This window comes from Engystomops pustulosus, chromosome 1 (genome assembly GCF_040894005.1).
Source record: "Engystomops pustulosus chromosome 1, aEngPut4.maternal, whole genome shotgun sequence".
Taxonomy (NCBI): domain Eukaryota; kingdom Metazoa; phylum Chordata; class Amphibia; order Anura; family Leptodactylidae; genus Engystomops; species Engystomops pustulosus.
In genome coordinates, this window is record NC_092411.1 from 99,207,125 (window position 1) to 99,221,882 (window position 14,758).

The 14,758-nt window shown below is 40.6% G+C and overlaps 1 protein-coding gene across 1 annotated transcript; it reads right to left on the reverse strand.

Annotated features, from left to right (window-relative positions):
• Nucleotides 1-2,085: 2,085 nt before the first annotated feature.
• On the reverse strand, nt 2,086-6,081 carry LOC140128263 (leukotriene B4 receptor 1-like). The gene is made up of 2 exons (XM_072149838.1): nt 5,925-6,081; nt 2,086-3,525 (listed from the first exon to the last, which is right to left on the reverse strand). The coding sequence occupies exons 1-2, from the start codon at nt 5,934-5,936 to the stop codon at nt 2,443-2,445; spliced, it is 1,095 nt and encodes a 364-aa protein (XP_072005939.1). The 5' UTR covers nt 5,937-6,081; the 3' UTR covers nt 2,086-2,442.
• Nucleotides 6,082-14,758: the final 8,677 nt, after the last annotated feature.

The following is a 14,758-nucleotide window of genomic DNA, read 5'->3' on the forward strand; positions in this document are numbered from 1 at the left end:
ATGAAGCTTTATCTAAAAAAGGAGTGGGAACACCAGGAATATGCCTGAAAATTAAGAATTTGGGATATGTGGTATTACATAATCACAGGCAGAGTCATAGATGACAGATAGCAACATGGGGAGAGAATGTTGGTATAGATGACAGATATCTGTCCCTCAGAATGCAGTGTCTTAAACATCAGCAAAGACTCTGCTCCAGTTGGCAGTGAAAGGGTCAATTCCAGCCTGGATGCTAGTGAGAGCGCCTGTAAGGCTTGCCCAGGCAGTTAGTATTGGGCCTGTGAGCCACATTTACTACTGTTCTATGTGCGGTTTGCCTCACTAATGTGTAAGAGAGAGCCAGATTATTGAAGAACGGTCTGGTCACTGTGCTGCAAGACAGGGTGTGCCCACTGCACCGTGACCTTGCAGGATAGAAGTCAATATTGGCAGTAAGTTAGCTGCCCTTTTTGCGACTAGCCAACCTACACTTCAGGACCTTTCAGGACTGCTAAGGCTATTTCCCAAATCCCCTGATGACGCTGATGTTCCAGCAAAATTTTTCATGTTGAGCTCCTGTGGATAAGTGTAATCACTACAAGGATACATTATTATCGTAGAACACTTTTCGAGACTTGTTCTTGCAGTCATAGAAACTAAATGATAGACAATAGCTTTGACATGAGGTTTTTAGACTTTAGAGTGATAATTCATTAGATGATTATTTTTAGAATTATGTTTAATAAAAGTTATATTTTATATTTTAGGCCTAACCAAAAGGCTTTTTTCTTTCTTAGGACGGGTTGTAATTATTTTTGCGACTAGCTCACGGCTGCCATTCATAGCTGTTGGCCTTTAACACTGCAGCTCTTTTCTGTGTAATAGGGTAAATTGGACATGACAGTTAGCTGTAAACTTCAGCCCCCAACAGCCCTGCCTGCTTGCCTCTATGTATATGGGACAACCATGAACACAGACCCTCCCTAGGTCATAGAGAAGACATGAAATAAGATAAACAAACAATAAGAAACACACAATAAGTGATAGTAAGTAATCTGAATAACAGCCAAGAGATCATATAAGAAACAGAATTGCAAACACTAAAGGATAGTGGCAAAAACAAGCCAAGAATTGAATACCAGGAATACAAGCGAAGCAAACTACAGCACAATAGATGACATGAATGAGCTGAGCGCAGAATATTTATAAAGAGGAGGAACACTGCACCAAATGGTAGGGGCAGGCACTCAGGTGTTAGCTCTTGCTAGTCCAGATTCGGGCAGGCACTCATAGTCACATGGTGTTACCTCTTGCTAGACCAGAGCCGAGTAGGCACTCATAGTCACATGTTGTTAGCTCTTGCTAGTCCAGAGTTGGGCAGGCACTCACAGTCACATGGTGTTACCTCTTGCTAGTCCAGAGTCGGACAGGCACTCACAGTCACATGGTGTTAGCTCCTGCTAGTCCAGAGCCAAGCAGGCAATCATAGTCACATGGTGTTAGCTCTTGCTAGTCCAGAGCCGAGCAGGCACCCATAGTCACATGTTGTTATCTCTTGCTAGTCCACAACTGAGCAGGCCCTCATAGTCACATGGTGTTATCTCTTGCTAGTCCACAGCTGAGCAGGCCCTCATAGTCACATGTTGTTATCTCTTGCTAGTCCACAGCTGTGCAGGCCCTCATAGTCACATGGTGTTATCTCTTGCTAGTCCACAGCTGAGCAGGCCCTCATAGTCACATGGTTTTAGCTCTTGCTAGTCCAGAGCCGAGCAGGCACTCATAGTCACATGGTGTTAGCTCTTGCTAGTCCAGAGCCGAGCAGGCACTCATAGTCACATGGTGTTAGCTCTTGCTAGTCCAGAGCCGAGCAGGCACTCATAGTCACATGGTGTTAGCTCTTGCTAGTCCAGAGCCGAGCAGGCACTCAGTCACATGGTGTTAACTCTTGCGGGCCGGAGCCTGACTGCAGAGAGATAGGTGTGGTGAATTCAATTCCCAGCCGGCCACTACAACATAGTTCACACTGCTGGACTAAAGCAAACCACAGGAAACATCAGCATTTCTTCAAACTACTAGCGCAAAAAGAGAAAGATGCAGAAACAGGAGTAACATTCCGTTTTTGTTTAATTTTCCACTCTCTGCTTTACTAAAGCAATAACGTAGGGATTACACACAATGGTAGCATTCTTCTTTTTTAAAAGTTTACTAATTATTATTTATTGTAAAGTCCAGTAATACACATATACATGCACATTCTCGCTACTTTCTCCTTTAGATATATAGCGGGATGTCTGATCTAAGGTGAAGCTGTTTTGTCATCTGAATCATGCAAGATAATAGCACTTGTTCACCACCTCTTCTGTCAAGCAGTGGAAATACCCAAAGAAACAGAAAGATTACACTGATTAATAAATTGGCTACACAGGTGATATTATTTTTAATATTAATGTAATCTTCTCATGGTCAGTATATTTGGTTAGACACCATATTATTACTTGGTTCTGCTTTCTCCAGACATTTTTCTAATTCAACAGATTCTGTATGACTTTTTTGCCGAAACACCTGAGAGATTTTACGGAAACTTGAAGTTTCAGAAGCAGTTCCCTCAAACAGTTTGGCCATAAATCCCACCCCGGCTGATCTTATGAAGTTGCCACCAGCAAACACATATAAAATAGGATTTGCACTGCTACTAAAAAATGCAAGGGCTGTAACATTAGGCCTAGCTTTTAAAGCTGCTATTGTCAGATTTTGTGATGCGAATATTTCTCCAGACACTTGTAACATGTTCACTACCTGGTATGGAAGCCAGAAGAGGGCAAAAATGACTATAATCATGATGACCAAATGGCTTGTCTTCTGTTTTGTTTGAAACTTTGCTGTACGTAATCGGAGACCAATGTAGATGTAACATGACACTATAATTGTGAATGGTATAATAAATCCTGTCAAAGTCTCAAAGGTATACTGAAAAACCATGTGTTTTGGACTGTTATGATAAGGTATACATTGGGGACGACCTGCTATGCCTATTACAGAACGATAAAAGAACATTGTGGTAGCCAAGAGGGATGCCAGTACCCATATTGATGCAATTATGCCTCGGACCACTGGCTTGGTTCTCATCTTTTGAGAAGTGAAAGGTTTTGCCACAGCTAGAAAGCGATCCATGCTCATGAACATGATGAGGAATATACTGGCATACATGCTCAAACAACTAATGTAATGACACAATTTACAAACAATATCCCCAAATATCCATCTACCAATGCCGAGTAGAAGGAGGAAAAATGGAGCTGTGAGGATGACAATGATGTCTGCTATTGCCAGGTGTAAAATAAAGAGACAAGTCACTGTGCGTTTCTTGATTCTTGTCAGGATTGTCCAAATGATAAACGCATTTCCTGGGAATCCAATGATGAACGCAATTGAGAGAATTGCAATTCCAAGACTTGCAGATTTTCCAGAAGATAAAACTGGACTTTTAGTGGAGTTTGTAAAAACAGAATTTACATTGGATATCGTTGTTGGGTCAAGCACTGCATTCTGTCATAAGAAAAAGGTAAATTTCAGAGAGTCATAACCAAAAACAAAATTAAGACATAACAGTAAAAGCATAACCCTGAAATGGTCACTGTTCAAAAATGTACTGTAATTGAAAAGATTATTACTTATCCCAAAGAATTCTGTGTTATTCTTATTAGAGGCGGTAGAATTCCTTTATGCTTCCTAATTCATTGGCTTGGACCTTAAAGTTGACTTTCTAAAGTTTATTTGATAGAATTTCACCATTCTTTAATAACCTTTAATAACTGTTACTGATGTAGTGTAGATTTGACCTTTGGGTTTCAGCCATATGTTTAAATAGATGATGACGACACTCTTTCCCTATAAAATAAAGCTTTATATTTTTGTATATTAAAGTTAAAGTGCTTTGGGAGGCGCTACCAAAGCTCTTACATTTATGTCTAATTCACTCCCCCTCAAGCACTTGAACCCTACTGTATGCTCATGCTCATGCTTCTCGCCTCCCATTGACATTGCTGCTCTCAACCGAAATCTTGCTAGATTTCAGCAAACAGTGTTGATGACATTGGACAAGTAAGCTTTATTTTATAGGAAAAGAGTGCACATATCATCATTATAAACATATGGCTGCAATCTCAAGGATTAGATCTACAAGATAGCAGTAAAAGATAACAAAGGTTAAATTACTTGATAGATTTCCTTTAACAAATGTCAATTTGTGGTGGAATTGACAATAAAATGCAGTTGCCCCATTTTACTATGGGCTCTGTTTTTACGACTCTACGACACATCCCCTTTATTTATTTGGTAAGTATGACCACATAGATACCAAATTTATTTTGGTTTATATAGGTTTTCTTTTTGCACTTGTTTGATTCATTCCACTGTACGGAGCTGTAAGAGATATTTGCAAACTGAACTGCAGTTTTCATTTTATAGCTGTTAAGATGCTAAAATAAGGTAATGTGTATTGTTTTCATAGTTTAGGATAACTAAAGGTAAGTATTGCTCTTTTCTTCCCATATTCAACATATGCAAATAAGTCATGAAGTTCTTAGGTGAGCATTATCAGAGCTCCATTGCAATAATCTTGCTTACATGTGCACTTACTTGCCTAAGATGATCTACACACAATGGGGCACATTTACTAAGCCTTGTGCGCCAGTTTTCTTTTGAACTTTGCACATTCTTTTTAGTGCAAACTGTTGACCACATATGTGTTGCACCCGACCTTTTGTGTTGCAGATGCACACCCCATGTTAAAGGTGCGCCAAAAAAATTTGTGCACTCTGTCGGAGCAGTGCAGAGGGCGCCAGATTAATGAAGAATGTGCGGCAGAAATCCTGAATCAGACGCACCCTGCACTAAACACAGGCAAACTGCCTATAGTGCACTTTGCACTGTTCTTTGTAAATGTGCCCCCATATATATTACGAATAGATTTACTATGCTGAAAATTTGCACACACATAAATTAGTAAAGTAATCAACCTCTTTCCCCTGGGTATATTCCACAGCCATACCATATCATGTGTATATAACTAGTACCAATCATGGCACAGATTCCCTTTAAATAGTGTTTTTAACCTCTTTTGACCTATCATTGTTGTTTCCCAGCATTGTATTATTTTGGTGTAAAATCACATATTACCCCTATGCAAATGATTATATCTTGGTGCACTTATATGTTTTTTGCGGTTATTCAGAGCAAAAACAATGAGTAAATGAACCGAACATGTGCAAATCTTCCCATCACCTCTATGTGGTCTGCACAATTGGAATGACGCTGCAAAAGAAATGATGAAATAACTGAACTAAGAATATTCCCTGAACTAAAAGTTTTCAATTATAATGTTTACTGTATATAGCATGTATAGACAATGGCTCTTGGCATGCTGTCAATTGTTATGCAAAGTAATGGTGCATGGCACCCCTGAGCTACATTCATTAATGTAAATGGATATACCAGACGGCCATTATTTTAACATATGGTGTGACCAATCCCTTAAAACATAGATCACTGATATACTGAAGTTTATGAGGATCCGTTAAAAAACTGATTCCAGATAAAAATGCATATTATCTGCTGATGCAAGTTTTTGTGTAAATTGTCAAATTAAAGTTTTCTAAATCAGTAGCAGAATATAACATATCTGGAAACATATCATGTAAAGTAGAAAATAGAAAAAATTTTAATACATTTTACATCCTAAAACAGGTCTTACATACCCAGACTAAAAGGTCTGATATCTTAATTACTTATAAAGGCCATAGTGTATATTGAAAACTGTAAAATATCCTGTCTTCTCTAATCAAAAATGCTGATGCATAACATGCTAAATAACACTTTCTTATGCATTAGAAATGATCAAATGATGATATCAGTTCTATTTCACGCTGTGGTACCATCCTACTTACTGCCTCAGTCATGATGCTGCAAACTTGGTTTGATTTGGTTATTTTTGCCAATCCCAGCAGATTAATCCATTTGCATATGTGTCATGTTTCGCTCGAACTGGAGATTTAGCAGAGAAAAAGGAGATGACAAAAAGTAACTACTACTATATAACATTGCAGATTTCCTGTTGTCACAACACTTGTAAGTGTTAGATGATTGCAACATGAGATGCATGTGGATGAAGCAACATGACAGTATTCTTATATTCTGTTCATGCATATCTGAATCATTAAAGGTTTGGCATTGTTCAAAGTATTACACAAATCTACCATCAAAATGAAGCATGATAAACCTGGAACAATTACTTATAGATCCAGGCACCGTGACTGTGGTAATCTTATTTGTTATATGTTTAATATTTGTTATCCCTTGCCAATTTATTTTGAGGATCAACTTTTAAAATTATGCTAATTATTCTGAGTGACTACCCTAGTCTTTCTGTGCTACTGCTTTACAGACTGTTATACTGTCTCATCCTCTTCTTTGTAATCTCAGTGCTGAGGGAGCAGGGGGCAGAGTAACGCAGTTGATTTAAAAAAAAAAAAAGGATGCCATGGATAACAATATATAAGAAGATTACCACAGTCATGCTATGCTGCCTGGATATACGAATAATTGTCACTGTTTTGTCATACTTGATTTTGATGGTAGAATGCCTTTAACACATTTGTGTAATACTTTAAACAATGCCTATCCCTTCATTAGTGTTACATCTAGATCATGGCGAACCTTTTAGAGAGTGAGTGCCCAAACGACAGCAAAGCCCAATTATTTATTTCAAAGGGCCAACATGGCAATTTAAGCAATAACTTATTGCTTACTGCTGCGTTCAAGCTTTCAATCGTATTGGCATCCTGAGGACATCAATACAGTAGAGAAGAAATTCAGATTATTATTGTAGCGTCCCTCCATGGTCCCCTGTACAGGAAGAATTGCAGGGCCATAGCAGGAGCACAAATTACAATCTAGCACTGTCCACATCTTCTCCTGCACTTCTCCTGCAGTCCCAAGCAGCAAAGGATGTGTTGCTTTAAAATAGTACTGAGTGTGGATTAAACATAAAATAGTACTGAGTGCACATTGGGGATCATTAACTAAGGGTAAACCATGGAATTTAAAAACAAAATTGTGTCGCAAGGTCGAGCACTCACATGCACCAGGAAGAAGAAGGTGAACTCCGGCGGATCTCAGAGCGGAAGCAACACATGGAGGAAATTGGACGCACGATCTTAGTGAATCGCGGCAGACCCGAATTCTCGTCCGACAACGCACCGCAGGATCGCGACAGGACCAGGTAACTAAATCTGCCCCAATGTCTTATGTGGCCTGGGACTGCAGGAGGAGGTCATGGGTCCTGTTTTATGAACTCTATGCTGAGGACCTGGGTGCCCCCGGGACACCCTTGCCATATGTCCGCCATCACCGATCTAGACAGAGCTTTATACATGTTCTGCCTGAAATACTGTCTGCATTTAGAACTTATATGATAACATCAAGTCCATAAAATGTTATGTGATGGTGACCCCAGCCCAGGGCCGCTTCTGCCATGAGGCGAGGTGAAGCCCCAGCCTCAGGCGGCAGATAGCGGACCCCATTAAAGAGCTGCTTTTTGCCGCTGGTAACACGGACATGCCAGTAGCGTAACTTTAGGGGGTGCAGAGGTTGCGATCGCACCTGAGCCCCTTATGGTGTCACTTTCGCATATTACTATTAACCATACATTATAGTAAGGGCCTGGCGCAGACTTTGCACTGGGGCCCATCAGCTTCTAGTTATGCCACTGGGGAGAGAAGCTTTGTATCCAGTGGAGAGGCTGTGTATACAGGGGGAGAGGAGAGCCTGTGTATACAGAGGGGGGGGGGAGGCTGTTCATTACTGGGGGAGGCTAACTTAGGGAACCTAGTGAATTGTGGGTGCTGTATATACTATAATTTGGGTGACTATATAAAGGATGTTTTATGTTGGGAATAGTGTGTTCATTCACGTTGTGAGGATAATATATAGAAGCATGCTCCATTATACTTTAAGTGACTGTGGTATTTTTAGGGGCACAGAGTGGAGTTGTGCTGCATGGAGTTGGATTGTAAATTCTGTATAGAAAAACCATGGCCAGGAAAAAGCGTAAAGAAGTCCTCTTCCTGATGGAGTGGATGGTCACCTGCAAGGTACTAGAATTACCTAATGTCTGTGTCTAATGACTGACAACTAGTGTGTAAGGTAGCATCATCGGGGGCACACATGCATGGGGGGGATGCAGCATTTTCGAGTTTCGTCTCAGGCAGCAGGGAGGCTAGAATCGGCACTTCCCCAGCCCATTACAAAAAAAAGTGATTTGGCTTTCAAACCACAGCGGTTTTTTTTTTAATTGCAATATTTTATCTTTTAAAGATTCGAGTACTCTGCAAAAAGCAGATTTTTGCAAGCACACTCATCATCCACACGTTCTGTGTCTTTTCTCAAATTCAGCGTTGCAGTTTGGTAACCTTTGGAGCTACATGTCTTTCACCCTGCAGACCACTGTCAATAAATTTCAGCCTTCCTTAGTCTTCATTGGATCTCATCTTCCCAGTCTCAGTTTTTGCAGTAAAACTCACACTAGCTTTATAGAGGTTTCTGCCTAATTTGTAAATATTCAAGGTAAAAGTCTAAATTTTTTTTTAGTAAAATTTAAATAAAATAGAGTCTCATTTGTAGTTAAGTATCTTAATTTGAATTGCATAATTTTATACAATCTGTAATTCATTAATATGTGGTATATACAAAAATGCTGGCTATCTCTTTCATTTTTTAAGTGTTATTAATATTTTTATTCTTGTTTTAATCTGCTTTCTTTATACATTTTGAGTAGATGGCTCCCCCTTCTGGTGACTTATAAAAATGTGCCAGGAAAACCAATTATAAAGCATTACTTGTACTTCCTTAGACTCCAAAAACAGAGCAGTTTAAGTTAGTGATGAGCTAGTGATGAATGGTCCTATTAGAAATCCTCTAGAACGCTCAAACACCACACTGAAACATCATGGATCTCTCCTGTATTCACACAATATGACATTCATGATGTATGTACCCTGCCAGGAGAGTAAAGAAGAAAGTCGCTGTGCGGGAATGTTAATACATCATTTGTGTATTATATAATAATAATAATAACACTTTATTAATAGAGCGCACACAGAATACGCAGAGCTATGGGGCTCACAATCTAAACAACCTACCAGAATGTTTTTGGACTGTGGAAGGAAACCGGAGGACCCACAGGAAACCCACGCAAACACGGAGAGAGCATACATACTCTTTGCAGATGTTGACCCTATTTACCACATTTGCCTTTGCCTTTTACAGGCTGGCTGGCTGGGTCATTTACTAAGGGCCCGATTCGCGTTTTCCTGACGTGTTACCCGAATATTTCCGATTTGCGCCGATTGTACCTGAATTGCCCCGGGATTTTGGCGCACGCGATCGGATTGTGGCGCATCGGCGCTGGCATGCACGCAACGGAAATCGGGGGGCGTGGCCGAACAAAAACCCGACGTATTCGGAAAAACCGCCGCATTTAATAACCGAAAATGTGTCGCTTGGGACGCGCTTACCTTCACCTTGTCCAGCTCGGTGTATTCCGGCACGTTCCGATGCTTTTCAGCGCAGCAGCGCCACCTGGTCGACAGCGGAGGAACTACCTTCATAAATCCCGTCCGGACCCGAATCCTGTTCAGAGAACGCGCCGCTGGATCGCGAATGGGCCGGGTAAGTAAATCTGCCCCAATGTGTACACTTTTAGGCAGAAGTGCAATTGCAAGGCAGTAGAGCTTGAGTAGGTTCCAAAGTTGATAACAAAAGTAAAACAAGATTATCAAAAATTAGAAATCTTGGCAAGCCACTCAAGGGACCAGTTTGTCCATGATGGTATTTGTTGTCCTATAACCTAGTGTGATCACCTCCAATGTACTGTTTCTGGTCCCAAGCACTTTTGTCTAAATATGTCACTGAATACAGAGCCACAAATTGATTTTTGTAATTTAATACCCCTTTAGCTTCCATTAAACATTTGTATTACTTTCCTTGATGATGCTTTATAACCATCTTTGTACTCGCTCTTCTAATTCTAGGGAACATATTCATTGTCTAATCCCTTTCTGAAAATGCTGTTTCATTCAGTGAATCATATCTATTTTTGTTCTTTTACCTTCTAGAACTCAATTGTTATTATTTTTTTTAATTATTTTTTTCTGTCAAGATCTTTTTAATTATTTTCTACTAATAAACTATTTATACAGTTTTTTTCAGGTCTACAATTTTATAATCTTAGGGGGTTATCTTGGAGTATAAACTTCAAAAATGTACTACTAAATGCAGTAAAGAATCATCTGGCAGACCTAATAATTTTGCCTTTGTTTAGTAACTTACTGTTAGTTAACTCTGTTAACATTGTTTTAAAGAGGGCATGTCAACTGTAAAAACTCTGCTAGGAGTTGCTTACTAAAGTAAGCAGCTGCTAGTGCTACAGCATATGCTGCAGTGTTACACTGCTAGCGTTATCGGAAACCTCCGATAACTCTAACAAACACTGCAGTGCTGTGCAATTGAAAATGCCAGACTGCACTGTTAGCGGTCGGGCATATTCATGAGGGGGCGGTCAGAGGCACTGCCTCATCCCCGGACCGCTCTCCTACTCCATAGGCCAACGGTGACTGCCGAGTTTCAAGCGCCCCTAATCCCGCCCCCTCATGAATACACCTGAGGTTTACAATTACACTAGCAGCGTAACACTGCGGCATATGCTGTAGCACTAGGAGCTTCTTACTTTAGTCTAATTAACCTGTATGTTTTGGAGTTTGGGAGGAAACCGGAGTACCCGGAGGAAACCCACGCAAACACGGAGAGAACATACAAACTCTTTGCAGATGTTGACCTTATTAAAAACTGTAGGAGAAAAAAGATTTGAGGCATTGGTGGACAGCAAACTTAATTTTAGTGACTACTAGTAATGAGTGAACCTGAACCTACGGACCCAAGGACCCAAAGCCGAATGTCACAAATCATTCAAGCTTCGGGTATTGCAGCAAACTGCTTGATTGACTGCTAAGCAGCTAATCAAACAGCATTCAGCCCTAAACAACCACAGCCATGAGTCCACAGAGCATGGCTGGGATTGGGCCTGCTGGACATGTGACTCTGCAGTATAAGAGGTAAGGTCACATGTCATGGCATCATTACAGCATACAGAGAACTAAAGAGAGCTTTCTGCTGAAGGGACAATGATGGAGCTGTAATCATATCAAAATTGCCGTTTTCAGGGCAGTTATAGAGAGAAGGCTGTGAGGGACAGAGAGAATAAAGTGCAGAAATGTGCCCACACGCCAAGCACCTAACACAGCAGATTCGGCAGGTCTATGCAGTTGGCCACAAACCTTTGCACCACCATGTACAGCACATGCGCAAGGTGTGGGATGTGGGTCAACCTGGCTTGGGATGTTTCCATGCCAGTTGCATGGAAACAATACTTTTTGTAATACTTTTTGTTTATGTTTGTATAAATAGTTTCATTATTTGTAAAAAAAAAGAAAGTTTCTTTTTTTCAGAAAGTTTCCTTTTTTCTAGAAAGTTTCAGTTGATCCAGGGAATTACTATAGAGGTCAGGAGGGATTTTTTCACTGCTTTTCAGCGGTGTGCTCAGATAAATCAGTTTCAGCATGGCCTGCTGTTATTTACCCATGGCTGTGCTGAAACTGATTGTGCCGGCTTGATGCTCACTGGTTGAGAAGGTAGGAGAAGAGGAAGCAGGTAGGTGCAGGAGTAGCAGAGTAGGTGCAGGAGGTGGTAACTGCAGGCAGGGAGTGATTTCCGGTAATCCTTGGTGATGGAAATATATGCACCACAGCGAATCCTCCCTATGGCCCAGCTGCCACTGCCATGCAATACTTCTCAATGCTTTCAAAAAGACAAACTATTTACAATTTCTAGCTGCTGCTCACTTTCATTATCACTGTAAACTTCTAGCAGTCTAGAGACTTTAAAGGGAACCTGTCACCAGGACCCTTAATTTCACTAAAGACAGCTTACAGAAGCCCATCACTCCTACATTGCAAATTCTAATTTCTCTAAGCATTTGCATTACGATATAATTGTTTGTTTTAACTTACCTGGCTTCCTGACAAAATCCTCTGTTTAGTCCTAGGGGTTGGGCTTTGGTTTGGATGCATTTCAAAAAACAACATTTGACTTGTCTGTGCTGCTCACTCCTCAGCTCTCAGCCCCCACCTTTGTTCTCCTTCACAGGAACAGAGCTGGTGAACTGACATCAGTGGGGAGGGAGGAGCAGTACAGGAGCACAAAGGTGGGGGCTGAGAGCTGAGGAGTGAGCAGCACAGACAAGTCACCTGTTTTTTGAAATGCATGGAAACTAAAGTCAAAGACTAAACAGAGGATTTTGCCAGGAAGCCAAGTTAAAACAAACAATTACACTCACCGTCCACTTTATTAGGTACACCTGTCCAACTGCTGGTTAACACTTAATTTCTAATCAGCCAATCACATGGCGGCAACTCAGTGCATTTAGGCATGTAGACATGGTCAAGACAATCTCCTGCAGTTCAAACCGAGCATCAGTATGGGGAAGAAAGGTGATTTGAGTGCCTTTGAACATGGCATGGTTGATGGTGCCAGAAGGGCTGGTCTGAGTATTTCAGAAACTGCTGATCTACTGGGATTTTCACGCACAACCATCTCTAGGGTTTACAGAGAATGGTCCGAAAAATAAAAAACATCCAGTGAGCGGCAGTTCTGTGGGCGGAAATGCCTTGTTGATGCCAGAGGTCAGAGGAGAATGGGCAGACTTGTTCGAGCTGATAGAAAGGCAACAGTGACTCAAATCGCCACCCGTTACAACCAAGGTAAGCAGAAGAGCATCTCTGAACGCACAGTACGTCGCTTTTTAAGGCAGATGGGCTACAGCAGCAGAAGATCACACCGGGTGCCACTCCTTTCAGCTAAGAACAGAAAACTGAGGCTACAATTTGCACAAGCTCATCGAAATTGGACAGTAGAAGATTGGAAAAATGTTGCCTGGTCTGATGAGTCTCGATTTCTGCTGCGACATTTGGATATTAGGGTCAGAATTTGGCGTCAACAACATGAAAGCATGGATCCATCCTGCCTTGTATCAACGGGTTCAGGCTGGTGGTGGTGGTGTCATGGTGTGGGGAATATTTTCTTGCCACTCTTTGGGCCCCTTGGTACCAATTGAGCATCGTTGCAACGCCACAGCCTACCTGAGTATTGTTGCTGACCATGTCCATCCCTTTATGACCACAATGTACCCAACATCTGATGGCTACTTTCAGCAGGATAATGCGCCATGTCATAAAGCTGGAATCATCTCAGACTGGTTTCTTGAACATGACAATGAGTTCACTGTACTCAAATGGCCTCCACAGTCACTAGATCTCAATCCAATAGAGAATCTTTGGGATATGGTGGAACGGGAGATTCACATCATGGATGTGCAGCTGACAAATCTGCGGCAACTGTGTGATGCCATCATGTCAATATGGACCAAAATCTCTGAGGAATGCTTCCAGCACCTTGTTGAATCTATGCCACGAAGAATTGAGGCAGTTCTGAAGGCAAAAGGGGGTCCAACCCATTACTAGCATGGTGTACCTAATAAAGTGGCCGTTGAGTGTATATTGTAATGCAAATGCTTAGAAAAAGCAGAAAGGCATATTTGTAATGCGGGTGTGATGGCTCCTGCATCCTGTCTTTAGTGAAAATGAGGTCCCTGGTGACAGGTTCCCTTTAACAGCATTTACATTTTTTTATTATTTCTTTGTTTATTTTTTTATGTTGTGTTATTATCCTAATTGTTATTTTACGTTCCATAGCCCATTTTGGTCAGGGAAACTGTCCTGTTATTACTCCCATTTTCAACCTTCTACAACTAACTACCCCCTATTTAAAGCTATTATTAGGATCCCCATTGATTTTTATGGCGTTCACGTTCGGCTTAAAGTTCATGCCCAAATCTGGATCCTGAACTGAATTTCTACTGATTTTTGGACAAATTTGATTTGACCCAAACCTCTCATCACTAGTGACAACAAATTCTAATAAGACAAAAAAAATAATGTGATGTATCAGAAAAAGCATAGATGCTCATGAAAAGGACATCGTTTTGCCCCTATACAAATCATTGACCACACATGGAATATTGTGTACAGTTTTGGGCATCAGTGTATAAAAAGTTCATAGTAGAACTGGAACATTTGGAGGACAGCATTCAAACTTATAAAAAGAATAGGCCAATTAAAATACAATAACAGATTTCTAAACTTGTACAATGTAAAAATATCTGAATGAAGCTAAATGCCTTTCTTGAGAACGAAAATATCATGTTATGGACATACAAATGTTGATAATTGGATGCTTACCAAGGGTGTTATTATTTCGACTGCCATTTTGTGGACTGGTAATAATTTTCCCAGTTAGGTTGAACTTTGCAGGGCTGTTTTTGCCTTCCTCTGGATCAACACTGTATGATTTATAGGTTGGACTTGATGGAACTACATACTTTTCCAACCTTTTTTACCATGAAACTGTTGACTAACAGATATTCTTTGAGTAAACCAGGGGCATATACTAAGGGTAGTGACACATGAAATTTCTCTTAAATTTTTTTTTATTTTTAGAACCAAAAAATGATACAAGGTGTCATATCTTCATAACTTCATAAAAATCATTTTCATTATAAAGTCAATGTTGTATGAGTTAGACATGGATTTTTCTCTTTTTCATCCAACTT